This window comes from Tribolium madens, unplaced genomic scaffold, assembly GCF_015345945.1.
Source record: "Tribolium madens isolate multiple individuals breed KSU strain unplaced genomic scaffold, Tmad_KSU_1.1 Scaffold_96;HRSCAF=242;Tcas5.2_LG5, whole genome shotgun sequence".
In the NCBI taxonomy this organism is placed as follows: Eukaryota; Metazoa; Arthropoda; class Insecta; order Coleoptera; family Tenebrionidae; genus Tribolium; species Tribolium madens.
Window position 1 is genome coordinate 4189385 of NW_025401068.1, and position 20974 is coordinate 4210358.

At 31.5% G+C, this 20974-nt stretch overlaps 1 protein-coding gene across 1 annotated transcript; it reads right to left on the reverse strand.

Moving 5' to 3' along the window:
• Positions 1–730: 730 nt before the first annotated feature.
• On the reverse strand, positions 731–20159 carry LOC123012615. Its single transcript, XM_044410654.1, has 7 exons — positions 20009–20159; positions 19649–19953; positions 7166–7371; positions 3315–3450; positions 3122–3255; positions 1933–2197; positions 731–1372 (listed from the first exon to the last, which is right to left on the reverse strand). Exons 2-7 carry the CDS (start codon positions 19695–19697, stop codon positions 1287–1289), a joined length of 876 nt encoding a protein of 291 aa, XP_044266589.1. The 5' UTR covers positions 19698–19953; positions 20009–20159; the 3' UTR covers positions 731–1286.
• Positions 20160–20974: the final 815 nt, after the last annotated feature.

Sequence of the window (20974 nt, forward strand, 5' to 3'; positions counted from 1 at the left end):
AAATTAGTTGCCTCTAACCGTATCGCACTTGAAGTTATTATCTGGACCCACCTATAATATTGAGTTGTTGCATATCATATGGTCATGATTTACTTAAAGTTATCTTAAATAAAAACTGTAAAAACTACCAGTCGGAAAACAAGACTTCAATTTTGACTTTTCTTTATTTGCACTAATGATTCTTTATCTGCGCCGGCACCGTCTTTACTCCGGGTGCAAAACTAATTTAAGTTAAGGAAAGATGTGCATCAACTCTTGCAAACTTAAAGATGACGATAATTTTGATAATTCACTTTGATAACTTGTGATATAATTTCGTTTGAAACGAAAGTTTCAGCTCCTAATCTCGCCAAGCCGAATAATAAATTTCCAAAATCGCAAACATTTTTACAACAAACACCTAGCGAATTAAAAAACCTTTCCCACCACTCAACATTTAAATAAATTTTTATCTCGACATTGTTATAATGAAGTCGCGCCGGCACAGAAGCGGCCAAACTTGCAGTAATTTAGATTTATTTCAGCCACTCGACGCCGTAACTTCTGATTCTTTACACGCTTTCCGCAAATAAAAAGCGGGTTTATCACAAATACACACCCTCGCGATATTTAAGTATTTCCGCTGTATTTGTTTTATTGCTAATAAAAGGCCGATTCCTTCGACGTCAACGCTGAGTGTTTTTTAAAGTGTTTCTTGACGCAAGGTAGAAGAACACAATGCAAGCTTGTTAGGGTTCAAAACTTTATTACCTAGAGCAAACTCAACATTTACAGAAATTGCCTTACCAGTTATTACACAAATGAAATTATTACTTTGAAAGCGCTTCATGTAAACACTTAATCATGCCCCTATTTTGCACGACCATCGGAAAATTGCTATAAAAGTTTCTCGAAAGTTGCTTTCGGTTAGTCTTTCATCCACAAATTAAAAAACTCTACCACTATAACAATAACATGGTACCTTATTTTCTAAATAGTATCACATTTTGTACATACTAGAATTATATTTTATGTATACAGAATATATTACAGTTCTATTCGTTTCTTAAAGTAATATAATCTCTTCGTCATTTTATTGCCATTAATGGTATAAAACAACAATCATAAAAGGAACCACAACGTCTCAAAGTATTTTAACAATCAACACGTCACAAATTTCTAATCTAATCTAAGTTCAGGTTAGAAATTTGACACTCGATGCGACTAAAGTTACTTTAGGATAACATATAAAAAATATATCAAAACAAAATTTAGGCACGCTTCACTTTCTACCAATCACGATTTCATTATCTTAACAGTGACACTACAAGGAATAAAAGAAGGTTTACCACACACAGCACATCGGGACCGGGATGCCCACTTCCATTCCCATCTGGAAAAAAAAATCACATTTGTAATAAAAAAAAATCTTTTCACTAAGCATTATTTTTATGTCCATGTGTGCGTGGTCTATTACCCTGTAAACCTCTATTACTTATTTCAAAACTCCGACTGGGATTTCAAAAAAAATTGGTGAAGTCTGTTTTTTTAACAAGGAAAATGTCAAACATACTTAATTTTGGTACCACTAAATTAATTCTTAATAATTTTATATTTGAATATAAGGAGTTATCAGTTCCAGTTTTTGATAAAAAAAATGTGAAAGCAGAAGTCGTAAAGACCACCGTTAAAATTTGCGCGCTTTTTAATGAAAGGCTCAGAATACGAGAAATTTTTAATTTTATCTAAACTGAATGGAGATCATTTTACTATTTAGTGATAAATAATGAACCTTGTGAAACATCGCATTAGTCACAATATCGCAAGTCTTGCATTATGTAAGCCTTTGAATATTAAAATGCCCTCAGCCATAAATAGACACTTTGTATTTCCCCCAATGAAAGCGATTTAAATCTGAAATACTCCCTAAACGCATTACAATTCAAGAATTACCTATTATCTCGTCAACTTGACTCTGCGACGACGTCGATCCCAAAACCGGTGCTAATTGGGGCGTATCGTCTCTGACATGATCTTCAACAACCCTATGCCAGAGTGAATAAATTTTCGCGTCACATTTTACTACCATAAACCCCAAAATGAAATGTGCCCTGTTTGTCGTTATCTCTATTCGTGATTTGGCAGAATGTAATCCCAAAGCTTCATCAGTTTCAATTTCGAGGGGGAAGAGTTTCACACTGTCGGTCTCTTCAACAACCTGAAATTAATTTCAAAAGAGAAAATTTACAAAGTCGAGATATTAAAATATTGGAACGTCTTGTATTGCGATGCTTGAGACGCTCTCAAACGTCTCATATATAAATTGGACATGTCGGTAAGCGTCGTAAATCGATTATTGTTACATGACTGAGCAATTGTAAATGTCAGAGAAAAACATAGCGTTGGTGCAAGGATTATTGTGATAGTGCAACATTGATGATTTACTACCCTACAACTCACAAATTACGAAAAGTGTCAAGCTCAGAACGAAACAGTGGCGACGACGGAGAAACACTATCCCGACGCATCCACCTTTTTTGACACAATAAAATAAAATCGTTCACTATTTGGTTATTTTTTTTAACAACTTTTCCTTGTTAATAAGTTTTATGTCACATAAAAGTTCACTAAAAACATCTATATTTATCACAAAATCTAAACACATTTTTCAACAACAGTCAAGCTATTTATATTTATAAATATCTTTTCCAATCAAGTTTTTTATTTAAAATGGTGGTATTTAAATGATTAAAAAATCTCAATAGCAATAAAAAGATCAAAACTCTTTAATTTAACGAAACTGGAATATTAATTTTTTAAAGTTTCTAAATTTGTAATAAAACCTTTTGATTGTATTTGTAAATATTGATAGGTACACCACTGTCCGAGAGAGTAATAACTAATCCTACGAGGATAAACATCTCAGATCATCTGCAGATTCGCGAACTAAGACTTCCATCACAATACAACCAAATCGACGCGATTTAATCAAAGAACCGTTAATGAATAAAACACTTGTAACTCCCCTCGCTTGAATAAATACAAAGTTCATCAAGCATCTCTTGAAATCTTGATAAATCGCTGTTTAAACCAGCTGAACGCATTTTCCCTGGATTTATTTCTTGATAGTAAGTTTTTATACCTGTTCGTCGTTGATAAACCAGGTAAGATTGGCGGGGGGATCGGACCCCGGCGAGTAGCAATCTGCTTTTATCTTCTTCCCAATCTCCACCTTGGTCTGTTCGATATTCATCATGGGATTACCGTTGGGCAGCTCTGGAAGATGACTCGTTTATTAGAATGATCTCGCATAGCCTGGAAATAAAACATCTGACCTGCGACTATCATGTGTGCCACTTTGATATCGGTGTGAAATAGAGGGCCGTCGGCGGAGACTTCGCACTTGTAGTCGCCGGTTAGCTCACGACGCACCCCACGGAGGGTTACCTGTGTCGGGCCGGAACGGGATATCTGGAAAAGAAGAACAAGATAGGCCCTTATTTATGAGATCGGAGGGAACCGATTTATTGTGGAATTTTAGTGATTTGTGCGGCTTGTCTGTCAAAATACGAAGAGCAATATCTTTGGGATAATACAAGTTTAGCCATCACTGAATGGATGTATGCAAACGTCGATAAAGTTTGCCAATACGCCAACAGATATATTCCACAAACGACGAGCAAATTATTTAAATACTTCTACGAAAATATTGATTTAAAGAAAGACTGATTGTGTAAAGTCTGTTTTTTTTTAATGGAAATTACCAAGTCAAAATTTTGGTGAAAAAATTGGTAGCAGCTTGTCTCCAAAGCCACACATTTTGTTTGCTCCTTGTTTTTGTCCCTAGAAATTTGTTAAAAAATTATGGTTGTGTTCTAATTGAGATGTTGTTAAAATTTTGACATTTATGAATCTTGTGTGCCTGTTTGCTCTTTGAAAGTGCTATAATTGAATACCTGAGGACAGACATCATTACCTAAGGTCTAAAGACAGAATTCAGTGCTAATAGTTTTGACAGAAACACACCGCAAGTAAGTACAATGTTGTGGACAAAAATGAGATTCTTGCTACAAAAACTTTGAAGAAAAAGGATGTATATACAGAAAAAAGTTATTTAGCAAAAGATACAAGTAGGTATTATGATGATAGGCAATAAATTTTGTGTAATTGATTGAAATGAGTTGATGCATTTTATAAATTCTTCTTCAGCTTTAGTTTCAAAATTGTTACTTTTTCAACTCGTTCCTCAAAAAACGATGCACAAGACACTAATTTAATTGCGTTCTTTCCGAGGTTTTTTCTCATTCATGTTTATTTTGTATTCTTGTCGATTTCTTGCTAAAGATTAAGAATATTTAGCAAACCTGCATTACAAATTGCGTCTACATTTTAACAGGCCCTTTTTCTAACTTCCTGCTTGCGAACTATTCGTTTCCAAATTTCGAAAAACTGTTAGTGTACCGAATTTGTTTGTTTTTTGGTGTTTCGTCTCTAAATTAGACGATTTTTTGTGTTGACGTTTAATGACATTGTTTTCAAATTAATTCAAAAAACCGGAACTGCCAACTTCCTTTATTAAAATTATCATGAATGAATTTACTAGTGATGCCAACGTTAAGACTGTTTGGCATTTCCATTAAAAAAAACAGACTTTACGTGTATGTTTTTTTGTTGAACATTAAAGCAATTATTGAGGCAAGCTACTTCAGCGTTCAGCTGGAAAAGCTTATTTTGGTTGGTAACCTGATAATGAAACTAAAGCTTTTCTAAAATGTTTTGTAAGTATTTACTGCTATACACGTTTTACATTTATATTGAGAAAAATCTCCGTACATAATTTCCCATATAACTCTGCAGTTATTAAAAAAAAAATGCTTGTTCTTTGGAAGCTTATATTCTCGAAAAACGCCTTGTCTAAACTAAAATGTATTAAATCTATCTATAAAAAATAAATTGTTAACTTTCAGCGGTTCAGTTTACACTTCATTAAATACAGGGCGTCATTATAATAAGGATCTTACAGAATGTCTTACATATATGTCGTTCACGAAGAAGTTTAAATGGAGTGTAAAGAGACTGTAATTTAATATAATTCTTTGTTGACTTTGCTTTCTAAAAGAAAGGTTATCTTTTGTTTTCATGACTTGGTAGATACACTGATTTATTTAATTTAAAAATTATCTCGCAAAAAATATTGGATGAAGTCAAAATAGATTTATTCAAGAATGCTGTATGGTAAATCCGCAACACAAAAAATATCGAGTCTAAAGAATCACTTAAAATTTTTTCTAAATTATTTAGATTTAAGGAAAATAATTAGCATAAAATCACAACGCAAATTTGTAAATGCCGGTAACAATTCATAAATCTAATATCTGGTATGTACAAAGTTCCAAATTTATTTCGTATAAACTGTCAAATTACAATAATTTCATCCGGCTGTATTAGTTGAAAATTTCGTTCTGGTCGTAACAAAAGTTGTATATTTTTCTCAAAACAAATGGCGTCCCTGCTTTGTTGAGGTTAAAAGCACAAATATATATTAGATAAAATGTCATTGTCTTAATTTTCAGACACGTGGCATCATTTCGCCTCGACTAATACAAATAAAACAAAACTTCTTTTGGTTCAAGTCACGTTTAAGTACGTGTTTCGTCCTGATGGGTGCAGCAAGTGTGTCAGCTGTCGTATTACTATCATATTAGTGAACTACATCTCAAGAAACTAGCGCTAGATTTCCTCTAAACCAACAATAATCACATTTAAAACAGACGCTGTTGTGTAATACTCAAAGCTTTATTTAACGAAGGTAGTCAAAATTCGGTACCGTTCTCTAATTTGACTTTTATTTCGAAAAGCATCTCGTAAGGGAAAATGAGCTGAATTTCCGGACGTGGCCTAAAACAGTATTTCTTTTTATCATTGTTTCTCATTTGGCACAATTGTGCCTCTCTTAGGGATTTCCAGCACACACGGCAGCGGCGCGGCGGGACGCACACAAAAGGCCTTCTGTATATTTATGACTTTATAAATTTCACCACACACTTATTTATGCGGGGCGTAAATTCTCTAATATAATTGCGGGGCCTTTCAACACACTCTAAATAAAAAATCGAAGCACAAAATGAACTCGACTACAGGCTCTCCCACCTAAAACTTGCGATCAAAATGAAGTGTGAACTTGTCTAATTTCATATTTTTATTTTATTCAGTGTTTAGAATCACATGAAACTTTGATCAGAATAGTATATTAAAGTACAAGTTGCAGAAGGTATCTATTCAAGCACAAATTTGAAACAAATGAGTGCTTGAAGAACCTTCTGCAACAAGTGCTTTATACTATTTTTTCTATTTCGCTGCTTTATATCATTTTATAAATTAAAAAACGAGAATTAAATTTTTTTTCTAGAGAATTTTGCGACGGTTGGCGACATTTATGTGTGGAATAATTTTAGGCGGCTGTAAAAAATAAAAATTATTCTTATTTTCACATTTGAAAATGAATTGTGAAGAAAGTCCGTCACTAAAATTAAATTACGGCGAACGACTTATTCGCAAATGACGTCATTTGGGTGCTGGAATAGACTTATTCTAACACCGAAATAAAAAAATATAATTGCAAAGATTTTTAAATGTAAAATATTTTTATTATTTTTTAACAGAATAATTCAAATAAAACGACAAGCCTTACAAAAATGCAATAAAAGATACACATTTGTAGAATTAATCTCGTCAACTCACGTGAATCAGCTCGTATATGTATTATTGACCAAAAAAGACAGGTGGGGTATTCAGTATTTTGAGGAAAACACTAAAGGAAACTGGTTTGTTATGTTGCGTAAAATATTAGCGATATGTTTTTTAAATGTTGAAATGGTGAAAGTTGGAATCGGTTTCCTCCATATTGCGATCTTTGTTATTGTGGGGTCTAAAATTGGTTGCAAGAATATTACCTGTCGCAAGCTCGTGTGTGTACAGAAGCACTTATTACAATCCCTAAATCTACGCTACTTAACTTTTATTGCCGGCAAGCTCATCTTCGAGCTGATTCCGCCATACTGTAACTATGGCAATTCCAATTTCAACATTTCCCCCGAAATACTCAAGCCAAACAAAACAAACATAAAGCGTCCACATCGAGCGTTTTTGTTTCGATAATTTGAGATAATTAATAAATTCGACTCACATCGACGTTAATGTATTTCATTGTGAACGCCCGAAACGGTGGAGACTCTTTAGGGACGAAACGGTAGAACTCGACATCTTTCCAATACCATTTGATTGTGTACAGAGCTACCTCTTCGAGATCGTATTCGCACGATAACGTCACCGTTTCACCAGATTTGACTACTTCCGGCACTCGGATCCTCACCGATTTCAACGACGATGATTCTGAAACAAAAGAAACTTCCACTTAAAAGAACACAATATGACACTTAATTGCGGCAATATAGTGTTGATTTTTTCGGGCGATTTAATGAAAAAAGTTTCTGATGAAATTTTTCAACAAAGGGACCGAAAGGAATAATCACGGACTGAGTTGTCACAAGCTGATTACTATCCAGGGAACTTTTTCGTTGCTGCCAATTGCTAAATACCAAAATTCTGAACAAAAAAAAAACAACGACAAAAATTATATGTTATGTAGCAGATGTTAAAGTGTGCTTTAATCTATTTAAATCAAAAGATCAAGTAACATTTTAACCGCAAATGTAAGTACAGAAAGGGAAAGATAAAGCAATTCATTTTTTGTTACACTATTATAACAAAATAAATAAAACAAAATAAATAAACGAAAAAAACCCAACAACACTCATACTATCGAGATTTTTAAACCTCTGATACGATTACTTTTTTACAAATTTTACAATTTTTTTAATATGTAATAAAATACACAAACACTATAGAAAAACAAAGATTATACACGACGATAAATAGTTATTTATTTTATAAGACGATAAAGAAATTGTTTATCTATGGGTGAAAAGGTTAAGTTTAAGAATGACGAAGTCACGAGTAGACTTTTTTCACGAGTAGATAAACAATATTTATCGTCGTGTATAATATTTCGTTTTATTTTGTACTCACCTACCAGAATTTCTTTTGTTTGGCTGTTGAATACACTGCTCAAAGTGGAGTAGATAAAAATTACTTTATTTTGTACTCAATGTTAAAGAGTGCTTTTATCAACTAATTTCAGTAGATAAAATAGTCTTTTATCGTCTAGTGCAATAAAGTAATTTTTATCTACTGTTTATATTCATGAAACTCTCGTAGGTGAGTACAAAATAAAACGAAATATTATACACGACGATAAAGCCTGTTTATCTACTCGTGAAAAAAGTCCACTCGTTACTTCGTCACTAGTAAACTTAACCTTTTTACTCGTAGAAAATCAATTTCTTTATCGTCTTGTATAATAAATAATTATTATTTCACTACACAATAAAAGACTACTTTATCTACTGAAATTAGTTGATAAAAGCAATCTTGAACATTGAGTGCACAAAATAAATTTAATTATCTTCTCAAATGTAAAAACCGCTCTCAAAAAAAAAATACAATTTTATCGTCTAGTATAAAATAAATAAATAAATAACTATTATTTTGTACTCAATGTTAAAGAGTGTTTTTATCAACTAATTTCAGTAGATATAGTAGTCTTTTATCGTCTAGTGAAATAAAGTAATTTTTATCTACTGTTTATATTCGAAGAAATTCTGGTAGATGAGTACAAAATAAAACGAAATATTATACACAACGATAAAGATTGTTTATCTACTCGTGAAAAAAAGCCCACTCGTGACTGCGTCACTCGTAAACTTAACCTTTTCACTCGTCGATAAATTTCTTTATCGTCTTGTTTAATAAATAACTAATTATTATATCTGATCCACTTTTTAAAATCACCTTACTCGTAAGAATCACATTTTAATATTAATTTTTAAATTAAACACAGAAATGGAGTGTTATTTTATCTGTTAGTTACTAGTAAGTAATAGTTATATCATAAAATAAAGCACGAAATCATATGTTCTAGTGTTTATTTTTAAAAAAAATGCAAGAATAATTTAGAATAAATTCTTCCTTTAATGTATTGTTTAGTTTATTTAATAGTTATTATTAACACTTTTTTGTAATGTAACCTCTATATTAACTATATTTTTATAGCGTAGAAAAAAAGTGTTTACCAAAATAGCAAAATCATAGCTTACAATTTGCAATAACATTTTGACATATGATTACACTTGTTTCAAAAATGAAGACTGTAGGCCTTTTATGCTTTATTTTATCATAACCCTGTATAAAACAAAAGCCAAAAAAAATAACAATTTGTCAATAAAAAGGAAAACATTCCTTAGTTGGGTTCTATAGAAATCTGTTTTAACTTTTCTATTTTTCTACAGAAGATATTGATGATGCTGGAAACATCAACGAAATAAGAAAAAAAATCTCTAAATTTCAAATTCAACAATTTAGTATTCAATAGTATAACACAACCCAGTGGAAAAATATAGAGAGAGCGCGAGATTTGTATTCTATGTTATTCACAATCACATTTAGATTAAATAATAAGGTATTGTAATATTTTGTGAAAAGGGGGCCTGGTACGAATTTTCCAAATGGTTGGCCCCCCGAAATCGTGGACGCCAAAATTTTCCCCTTTTTGCCCTAAGTTGTGTTTGTTGTCTCTCGAAGTAACAAAAGGAAAATAATTAGAAAAGAAAAGTCTATAGAACTTGATTCTGATTGTTGGTCAATTTACATCCTCAAACTAAATAAACTCAAAAGAAAATGAATCAAGTAAATTATCTAAAATTTCCTAAGTTCTGGATTTTCGATAGTTTGGAAATAAATTATGAGAAATTGAATGATAGATTGGTGTGCTTTAAAAATTGTAAATAGGTTTCGATTGGACTGACAGGAATTGGTAGTTGTACTTCTTTCACTAGTACAGGTGGGTAAATTTACCCACCTGTATATATTTATAATTATAAAATGTTATAGTTGTTCAAGTCAATAAAACAGTAATTCGGACTAATAATTATAAATAAGTGGGTTAAAAAGGCTTAGAGGAACTTTGGTTGTCAAATTATGCTAATTTTTTAAATTGTTTTCTCCAAAATTTAAAAGGTTTCGACAACCAAAGTTCCTCTAAGCCTTTTTAATCCATTAATTCGACTGCAGGCCGGCAGTTTATGACATGCTACAGATGTCCGGTTTTTTTGAGTTAAAAGTTAATGTTTCGAGCAAAAAAAACAGGAATTGTTGAGTTTACTTTTGGTGGAGGCGCCGGGCCATATTCTATCATCTCAAGTTTTCTCCTCCCACAAACTTTTATTTATTGCTAGTATTTTTAGTGAGATTAAAATTTACCGACAATCGATATCCAAGAAAAAATAATCCTCAAAAGAACTTTTTTCCACTAACTTTAAGTGGCACTGAATAGGCACTTTTTCATTTTTCTCATGTCACGCGTCTAACACTCATTGTGTTTGAATTCTTCTACTAAATCCATTACGAACAAAATGTTTTTTAACATCTCTGTCACAGATAATAATTGATATTGACAAAATGCGGAACCATTGTTTTTACTTCGCCATAACAAAGTTATCATTTTTAAACTACCTAAGAATGTTCGTAAATTTTACAAATTTCAGTTGTTCTTTCTGAATTATTCAGCAAACTGGAAGTTTTGTTTGTGTCGAGTAGAACTATCTGATTTTACTAACTGCAAATGGTTCTTTTGCAACATTGTTGCAGATACACAGTGTTTTTCTCACATAAAACTTGTTTTGTGAGTTAATTTTTATAAAATTTATAAAAAAAAGTTTAAGAACAGAGATCAATGCCAGATGGTGAAGTGCATGTCGTCAAGGTCTTTTATTTCGGTGCCGGACTCTAGACACATATAAACAGATCAGTTTGATTGGATTGCTATCAAGAGTTATATAGCTGCTACGTCCTTAACGAGAGTAAATGACCGCCCGAGAAGCATAAACATAATCATTAACCGCAGAATGTGGTTCGGAAAATTCGGCATTTCCTCGGAAAAATGTTCCCTGACGGTGGCGTTTTTATATTTAATTGAGTGTGTGCCTCGCGTTGGAATCAGGTGGCGAAAACAAAGCGGCCTCAAAATTAATAATGTATTATTTGGTGAGGCAGAAGAGGCGAAAGGGTCCCATAAAAGTGCAATATTTTGCAATATATCTCTGAAGAGGCCGAAGTAAGTAAGCCATTTCTAAGCGCATAACACATACAGCAGACTTATTAGAGTCGGACTTCAATATAGCAGTTTTGTCGGAGACTATAAAATATCTTTTATTCAAGAGGCTGCCGCTCATATTACATGATTAGTTTTTGTGCATTCTGAAGTTATACATAAGAACGGAGTAGTCGGCGCGTTCCTTCTCTCCACTACTTTGCTCTCACCCATAATTCATTTGCCAACTTCACTGCGTATATTTTATGAAGTCGGCGTCGATAGCTCACGTCCTTTTCAGATTGTGGCTTTGTTTTGTTCGTCTGAATACATATTTATGATTTACAGCACGTACGTCAGGTGGAATCAGCTTTTTACCACACTTATCCTCATAAATAATGCCGCTCTTCATTAATCCCTTGGGTAATTAATTAATTCGCCAATGACAAGCTGAAAACTTTGACAAAGATGACCACTCATCTTACTCCAACCGATTCTAGCTTTTGTTTATGGGTTTTCACAGATGATTTGCTGCTAGAAACAGGTAAATATGATAAATTGTGTATCAGAATTAATTGCATGTCATTTCCAGAGGCTTATTCAAGATGAAGACCGTATTGGGAATGATAAATTTTATACCATTAGCGACTTATTGATAATATCGACTTTCATAAACACACTACCGTTGCGTTGACTCCCTTTTTAATCAAATCTCATTCAACGAACTAATTAAATTCTACTCGATCACTACTACATAGTTTTCAGCAACTAATTTCTTCGTGGTGCGATGCGACACTACTGTAATATACCTCTGTGGCAGACTCCAGACTTTATGCAGACAACCAATATGAGGATCATAGTGCCGTTTTAGTATACTTTGTGGCAGAAGATTTGCAAAACTGGTTTTAAACCCAAAGATCACTAACAATAAACTAGTTTGTTTCAACGAAACTAGAATATGTTAACCAACACGCAAATTACTCTGGATTAATTAAATCATGATCCAAAATAATTTATTAAAAAAAATATTTACACTGCAGATGAGATTGGGAGAGGAAAAAACTGAGAGAAAAAAGTAAATGGATGTTAATTCCTCTTGGTAAATTTAACTCGGCGGTAATTACGTACTTTTTAGGCTTTGCCACCACGGCCATTCATTAAACTGGATTGGTTAATTGAAAGTTCTTTTGAAAAGAATGAACCATGACAATTTATCAGCGAAAAAATCTAAAGAATTTCACAAAGATCTATTTTCTTACCCATTTGAGCAAAAGCACAATCAATAAAAATTTGAAACGATTTTTTACGGTTTATTAATACGGAGAACACACTCATGTTGTGGGTTTTTGTTCTTTTTTAATGGATGAACTGTTTGAAAAGCAATATCATGAAAAGTTTTAATTGGAAGCAAATAAATTTCCAAATTTTGATGCTTATTCAAACAAGACAATTAATTTTTCAATATTGTTTAAAATTGTTCACATTTTCATTGTGATTATCGAGTTGAGTTTTTTTGTCCAAAGCCATGAAAAAATTCTTCTATTTGACGCACTACAAAGATTTGAGCTTCAAAGACACAAAGAACATTTATCAATTTAAAATTATTCTATTGATAAAAATAACTTGTGGGAATATAAATTTAGCGTTCGCTTGTGGTTTTCAGCGAGTCCATGATGTATTAAAATTCTTTTCAAAATATAGATAGACAATCACTTATAAAATAGTGTCTCATAAAATCACATTTTAAAATGAAACCAGTAAAAAGTCCCACTTTCTTCTACTACTTTTCGCATATTTAAAATGTTTATTATCGATTGGAAATCTGAAAACTCCTGTTTGCAGAAATATCCGCTTAGTTGAGCTCTATGCTCGTGAAGAATCAAAGTGCTGCATTATTTCCACTGATATAATATCGCACATTTTATGAGAATTTTTCATGTGATAAAAGCAGGATATTCACCGCAATAACAGCGGTTGATTTTTTCAAAATTTCTATTTTGCTGTTGTCGCTTATTGATTTTAGTTAAACTTGTAGAAGTAAAGTGCAAAAAACGTAAAATTTCAAGTCACGACTGCACTCTCAACTCAAGTAGTCCCAAGTTTTAAATTTCAATTGGTAACAACGCAACCTTTTGTAATGCATAATTTAAAACCACTGTCGAGGTGTTAAAACGTAATTTTTGGGCAATTTTGCACCATTGTAATTTTTAGCGTAAAATTCAAATGCAGAAAAGTGTAAAATATTTCTCAAATTCAACAACCAACATCTTAATAAAACCTCTTTACAAAAGCTTTTTTGTTAGTCATTATTAAATACATAGTATACAACTCAAATTCTCATCCAATAAACAATAATTGTTTATTACATGTTGCATTTTATAAGATTCAAGATGTAAAAATAGTCATTTGTGTATACGTTTGGCGTGTTTACTGATAATAAAAGTAGTTAGCTTCACATTTAGTTACAATTTTTATTACTAGGAATTTGTAGTATACTGCATTCTCATTGATTTTTGGTAAGTACTAGCAATAAAGTAATCGATATTATCAACAAACACTCTAATTGTATTATTTTAGGCTACTTGAAATTCTATTAGCTGTGGAATTGTCCATTATTAGTGGCAACTAAAGTTACTTTAATAATTATTGTCACGAAATGTTTCTATTTTTTGTACAAAAAATCAAGAGTTAGATGCGAAAAAGTCGTTGCACAGCAATGCAGAGAGTAGCAGATGCCAAATTTACTTGAAACACCAATTTTTATTCAGCTAAATACACAATAGAAGAATTGCGAGTTGATAGCTATAATATTTTCACACTAGAGAAGAATAGCTTTTGTACCAAGTCAAACATTTCTGAATTTGATAATTTCAACATTCCAATTCAAGTTTATTCAAATTCACAAGATTATCACTGAAATAACTCCAAGAAGTTGAAGATTATACATTCGAAAATAGTAAAAGCATAAGTGCACAAGTTGCTTCTAAAATTTGTTTTAACATAAAATATTAAGATCGTGTTTGCAAGTGTAATTGACCGTCTTCTCGTTTCAAAACTAAAGTGAATTTCTCAGTTCAGAAAGAAGAGTTACCTGCATTACACGCCATGCATATTTATAATTCTAGTTTATACGAAGTATTCTACTAACCGATAATTATAGCAGCCCTCAGTCATTTATCTGAAAATAAAATGTAAATAACACAAAATAATGAAATATGCAAAAACGTTGATGTTGTGAAATTTAAAAAAGTATTTATCGTTTTAATGAACTCTGAAAACTCAAACATTAATTTTAATTTACTTTCTAAAAGACAGACAACAACCAGAGCTTAAAATTTCAAATTTAATTAATTTCGCAGCATTTGGAAGAATTATGCAAATAGAAATGAAAACCCATCTTGGTAAAAAATGTGGGCAGGTGTACGATTTTTCCTACGTGTCAAAGTTAGATGGTTACAGCCTAAAAAATTAAGAGGCTATAATTCATTATAATTAAGTAATTCAGAACGTCGGTATTTTTTAAAATGCGCCGCTTAAAAATTCTGCTACATTTATTTCAATCTTTTCCTCTTAATAAACGAGTTTATGTAACTGTGCCCTTGAGAGGTCAGACTTCCTCAAATCCATAAAAACAGACGCATTTTATTTAAACAAGCAAAATTAAATGATTTATCCCTCGGGAATCGATCCGCTAATATCGGAATAATATTTTAATAAATCGTAAACTTTCTGAGAAAGCTCAGCGTCGGAGCTTTGTCTCGCTTTTTCATTATTCAAAGCGTGTCGAATATTGACACTCTTTTGCAGATTTCGTCCCTCGATCTTAACACACTTGAGAGTATTTCCCCAAAAGTTCAAGCCAGGACCGGACTGACATTTCCCCGGGGCCAAATCCACTTGGAGGTCAAGTCACCGCAGAAAATTTTAGTTACCACAGTAAACCAGTTATTACTGTGTACGATCATTTTCAAGTAAAAATAAATTTTAAAAACATGGTTGGTAATCAGAAGACAATATATTCTTAAAAAATATCTCCCAATTCCCTAATAAATATCAAACTGATGTTTCGTCTTAATATTTTTTTTATAATCATTTCGAAAAGCTCCAATTAAAAATTTAAGAAACAATAATAAATTCATTTATATTGTTTCACAACCTCAATTAACAGAATAGCATTAAAATTATATCAGATAGAAGAGTTCCCGTTGAAGCGTGATTATCCAACATTTTTCAAAAAAGGTATCTAGAATTTATTCTGGGTTCAATTTTGCATTTATTAAAGTAAAATTTCGTTTTTGTAATTATGGCCTTTCAGTCAAAAGTATTGAAAAAATTTTGATTTTAATTTAACTTTTTGGGTAAGTAATTGTATCTTGTATATTAGTCTTAAGAAGGGGACAAGTCATGTCAGTGCGGGCCTGTCTGATCCCTGCGATAAACTCATTTAGGGTGGTACACAAAAAGTTCCGCATTTTTACATTAAAAAAGCTCGTCGAAAGTTTAGTCGAAAATATTGCGTGAAAATGTAACTTTTAAAGAGTTTGGGGCACATTGTAGGTGTCCATCGGGAAAATCCCGTTGTATTATAAGTTAGAGACAAGGATTTAGTAATGCACATCATTTGGAATGTAAATGTTCCAGTCTGTATTGATAGTTGGGGGTGTGGAAAGGCTGGATATTTCAGGGGAGCCCCGGGCTATAAAGACCCAGATTTACATAGTGTGATTTACATGTTTAGTGCTTCTGACATTTTAGTATTATTACACAATTATACTTCTTTGGTGGAGAGCTGCGATTGCTTATTCGAAATTACCATAATAATACTTAGATGATGTGATTCTGAGCAGTCAGAGGTCTCGCTTGACAAATCAATATTAAGCCCCATTTACATAAATGCGAAACTTTAAAAATGATACGATTAAAACTTTCGAGCGAATTTGTCCCGAATTTAATTAATTAACCAATTAATTAAGTGAGAAAGCATTATCGCAAAAGTTGACACTATTAAACTCTTATAAGTTGATTAAAAGTTAATTTACAGAGGAAATTTAAAAGTTTGCTTTGGAAAAACGATCGGAGAAGTATAAACGAGTTATTGTCGAGGGGAAAATCCTCACTTTTGTTTCCGGTTCTTGTAAATTATCTTCTTAATTGTCTCACAAGATTAGATACGATCAAAGAATGGAACAACACCAATAAATAGCAATAGTGGAGCAATTAAGTTCTCAAATTGCTTCCTTTTATTTGCAATTTGCCCACACGCTACATGAACACGGCTAAATTTTCATTCAGGATTTTTATGAGAAATAAAAATCAGACAGACTCACAGGAGTCGAATCTATTAAGGTCTTACTGCAACGAGTTAAATCTTCACAAACTGACGTTGAAGCAACTTCAACAAATCTATTTTATTGCCGGAAGAACCACTTCGAAGGACAACAAGCGTGAAAGCCTACATCACAGTTTTTGCAAAATAAATTTATGAATTCCCCAAAAAGGCTCATTACAAAAACAATCATTTTCTTGATTCTTTCATTATCTTTGGAGTGTAATTAAATTGGTATACCGGCGGGCGTTTCGCAAAGTATTATTTTTTAATTAAAATATACAACGTAAAAAACATATAATTTGATTAAAAATTAATTTTGTCCTCGAAAATGGTTAAAGGATTAGGTATGTGTAACGTCAAGACTGAGTCTTACATTCTCCAAGCTCACACCAAGCAAGATTACGTTTTAATTGGATGCATCGTACAAAATTAAATATACAACCATACTTTATAATTAGTTGGGTCGCGTTCCAATTTATACTCCACTTAAAAACAAATCTTCATTTAAATTTCGAAATAAAAGACCACTCTTGCTCTAAAATATTAGTCTCAGTTATTTACGATTGGATTAAGTGCAAAATTAAATAAATTTACATTAAATTAAAAAGCACTTTTTAATTAGCACTAGTCTTATAATAAGAAAAGTTAATGAAAGCTCAAAGTTGCACGTACTGAGCAATCTCGTGTGTTTATTATCCGAAAATCAAATTTGGTAACGAGTTGTTAGAAACCATTTTAAGAGTATTCAGAAACTGTGTAAGCTCTTTAGCAAACTAACACAAACAGAAATAATTACATATACTTGCCGGACTAAATGCCACACAATATTTATTGAATTACACGGCAATTGCTGACCTAATGGTTTTAGTACGCTACAACGACGAGGAAAATTAACTTCAACGTGGAAATTTCTTCAAGCACCAAGAGAATTGCTTTTTTCCTTAATTTTATTGACGCAGCTTTCAAAGTAAAAATACATATTTATCAACTTTGCATTTTCCAATACTGTATACCAATTAAAATACATTATTCTATCTATAAAAATTATGGGGGTTTCAATTTTCCACTTTAACTCTATTTATTTCTGTTGGAAAAATAATTTTACATGTTTTTTGTTGCCATCTATTAGAAGAGGAAACAAAGAAGCTGTATCCTGAATTGTAACTATGTATATTTAACATTATTTATTGGCAAGTTTTTGTACCTTTACTGAATAATTATGAAAAAAATATATACAAAATCATTGGTAACAACATTAAAAAAATATAAAAAAGGTCAAATGTCAATAAAAAAAATTTACAGATAATTTTAAACATTATCCATGTTCCTGGTATCTTAATATTATTTGGGATTTTTCTCTGTATTTGAACATCAAAAATAATAAATATAAATACTTCTATTATTACTTTAGCATCATTATAGAAATTTGTTCAAATAAAACAGAACAAATTAATTTATTTAGCTTACTTAATAATTTAAATAAAAAAACTACTTGACCTTTTATGTTGTAAATGTAGAGCAGGTTGCTACTACTATTTGTCATATTTTAAAGACAATTTCAGACAAAGCATTACTGTAGCTAAATGATTTAAAAATCGTAGTATAGTGTAATTACATGCACATTTTTCATATTTTATGTGCATATTTTAAACATTATTCCAAGAGTAGAAATTTGAATGTATTGAATATTAAAAAAACTCACTATATTTCCACGTATAATCACTACGTAAACCATAATTTTAAATAAATTAGAAAAATGATTTATTTGTTGATTTATATAGGGCTGCGCCAGAACTCACGCCTCGGAAAAAAATGACATGTAAGGTTACATACCAGGAAACGTTAAAAATATTCTATCTATAAAAGTTTCCAAGTTATGACAGTTTAAATTTTGAACCTTGACTTTATTTATTTCGGTTGAAAAAATATTTTTTCAAGTTTTTTTGCTACAGGCTACTAGAAGAGGAAACAAGGAAGCTTTATCCTAAATTGTAACTCTGTTTAATGTTATTTGTGGCTTTTATTGGCAAAATTTTTGTACCCTCACTAAATAAATTACAAATTACAAAAAATATTTATACAAGATCGTCAGTATCATTAAATAGACATAAAAAATGTCAAATGTCAAAAAATAAATGTCAAAATTTTTTGACAGAAAATTTTTTAAACATTTTTTCTATGTTCCTGTATCTTGTCTTACTTGAAATTTTTCTCTGGGGCGCGAGTTGACACCTTGTATACTACCTAATCAAGAAATCACATAAAATATCTCAAAAAATAGCAAACAATAAAATGTTCTAATGTTATATTCTCAAGAGATGTACATACATTTTTAAATCCAATTTAAATCCAAATTAAAAAAATAATCATTATGAAGATGCTACTCGTAATTATGATGTTTGTTATTAAAAGAAAACTAATTCATTTATTCGGTGCTGGTTTTAAAAATGTGTAATTTGTGAAAATTGGAAATAATCCGTCATTACAAGAAAAACAAGTGAAAAATAAAAAAACGAAGATGTTACTTTAACTTAGATTTATTTGTAAGATATGTTGAAAAAAAACAAAATTAAAAAAAAAACAATTTCATTCGTTAAAAATATACAATTCATTCACTCATGTTTTTGTTTGCTCTTGAATTTACTTTTTGCGTGTTATAAAATAATTCCACCAATGAATGAGCAATAGTTTCCACAGTAATAAATCCCGGTTAAAACTCAACTAAACAAACAACTTGTATTCCCAGACCTACAGACTTTGATAACCTGTGGGATTTAAATAAGCAATCAAATCCTCTGTGTTTTGAAGTTGATTTGGCTTATTTAAATTTCATATATCGTAATGTTGATGACCTCCTATTAATGATAATAAAAAAGTAAAGAGTTTTCATTTGTTGAAGTGGTGTTTTTAATCAAATACCAAAAGCTGGGAGATTTTCGCCCGCAGACGATTATCGGTAAATTCGGGTGTCAAATATTTATCGCAAGTAATTTATTTATGTTCAGTTGTATGATCCAATCTCTCTATACGCCTAGAACACGAAACAAAAATAAAAATCTAAAGGCGTCCATCGGGAAATGAGTCGGTTACAGCGGCAAAACGACACGAATTTATCTTCCAAACGCTTCACTTACCTTCAGCTAAGAAGAACAAGACTGGACAAATCAATCGCAGCCAAAACATCGTGCTACACAATAAATACACACAGCAAAGTTTTAAGTTTCGTACGTTAAATGTGCTGTAGCACTTAATATGGCATTAGTTGAATTGTAAACACTTTTAACGATGCCTAAATGGCTTAATAAACTTTTATTTCTTATTGCCAAGCAATTTGCAGAGCTTTTAGATTTGCTTTATAGCCAGTCTGTCCGTTTTTATTTATTTTCCTTTACAACAAGAGGACGCCACCATAGAAACTTTAAATTAATCCAGGACTGTCCTACAAAACAACAACATTGTAATTGGAAGGTGTCATCAACCACACATCTTATTACTCGCTCTAATTAGAGTTTTTCAATAATCCAAATGTTAGAACACGTGGACTTGCGTCGCGACGCCGTTGAGATTAGCAAGCGTCGTCGTCTGCTCGACTCGGAAAACGGCGCATCACTAAAGGAGAATATCAGTGAAGGGAGAACACTAAAGTCGAATCGCATGCTCCCTCCTATAGTGTGGCCAACTCCCATTTGCCTCCAACTCAAAGTCTACCAAGTTTAATGAATCATTAATTTAAATTAACTATAAATTTTTAAGTTTCTCGCACCAAACTTGCAAAAAACCTTTTCTTTCATAACCCAAATCATTTTATTAAACACCATTTAAGGCGTTTACGCTACTAATACCAGATATTTTTTAATAGTATCATAAAAATTAAAAAAAAATCTCTCTGTTTTTATTGAAACAACACTGAGTCAGATTTAAAATTAACAAAGTATAAAACTTTTGTCGTCATTGATACTGCAATAGGTCGTATGTCAAATATATGACCTACAACTGATTGCAGTATCTAATTTGGTGGCGTTGGCAATATTGGTCCAATTTCAATTAAGAAATATCTGCTTTCTAATAGATCCATCGCATACGAACTTTTACGGCACCAAGACTCAAAATTGCTTTTTTTACATACGACCTACTCAAGTATTAACATTATCCTAAAGATAATAGAATAATTATTGAAATATCAAGCGTCGACCAATTAACTTTAACTGGAATGAAAAAGAATCCTTTTATTACAAATTGGTGAGTACTTTTGAAAATAGTAAAAAATGTAAATTGTGTTTACTAATGTATTACTAATTGCTGATTACTATAATATGTATAAAAAGAAAACAAACTCAACAATGTTAGGTATATTGAAACAAATTAAACCCGCAGAAATGGTTTTTCAGTTGAAACATATAATTTTATAACACAGCTGAATGGCTTTTGTTCCCAACTTCTGAATAATCAAATAACAAATT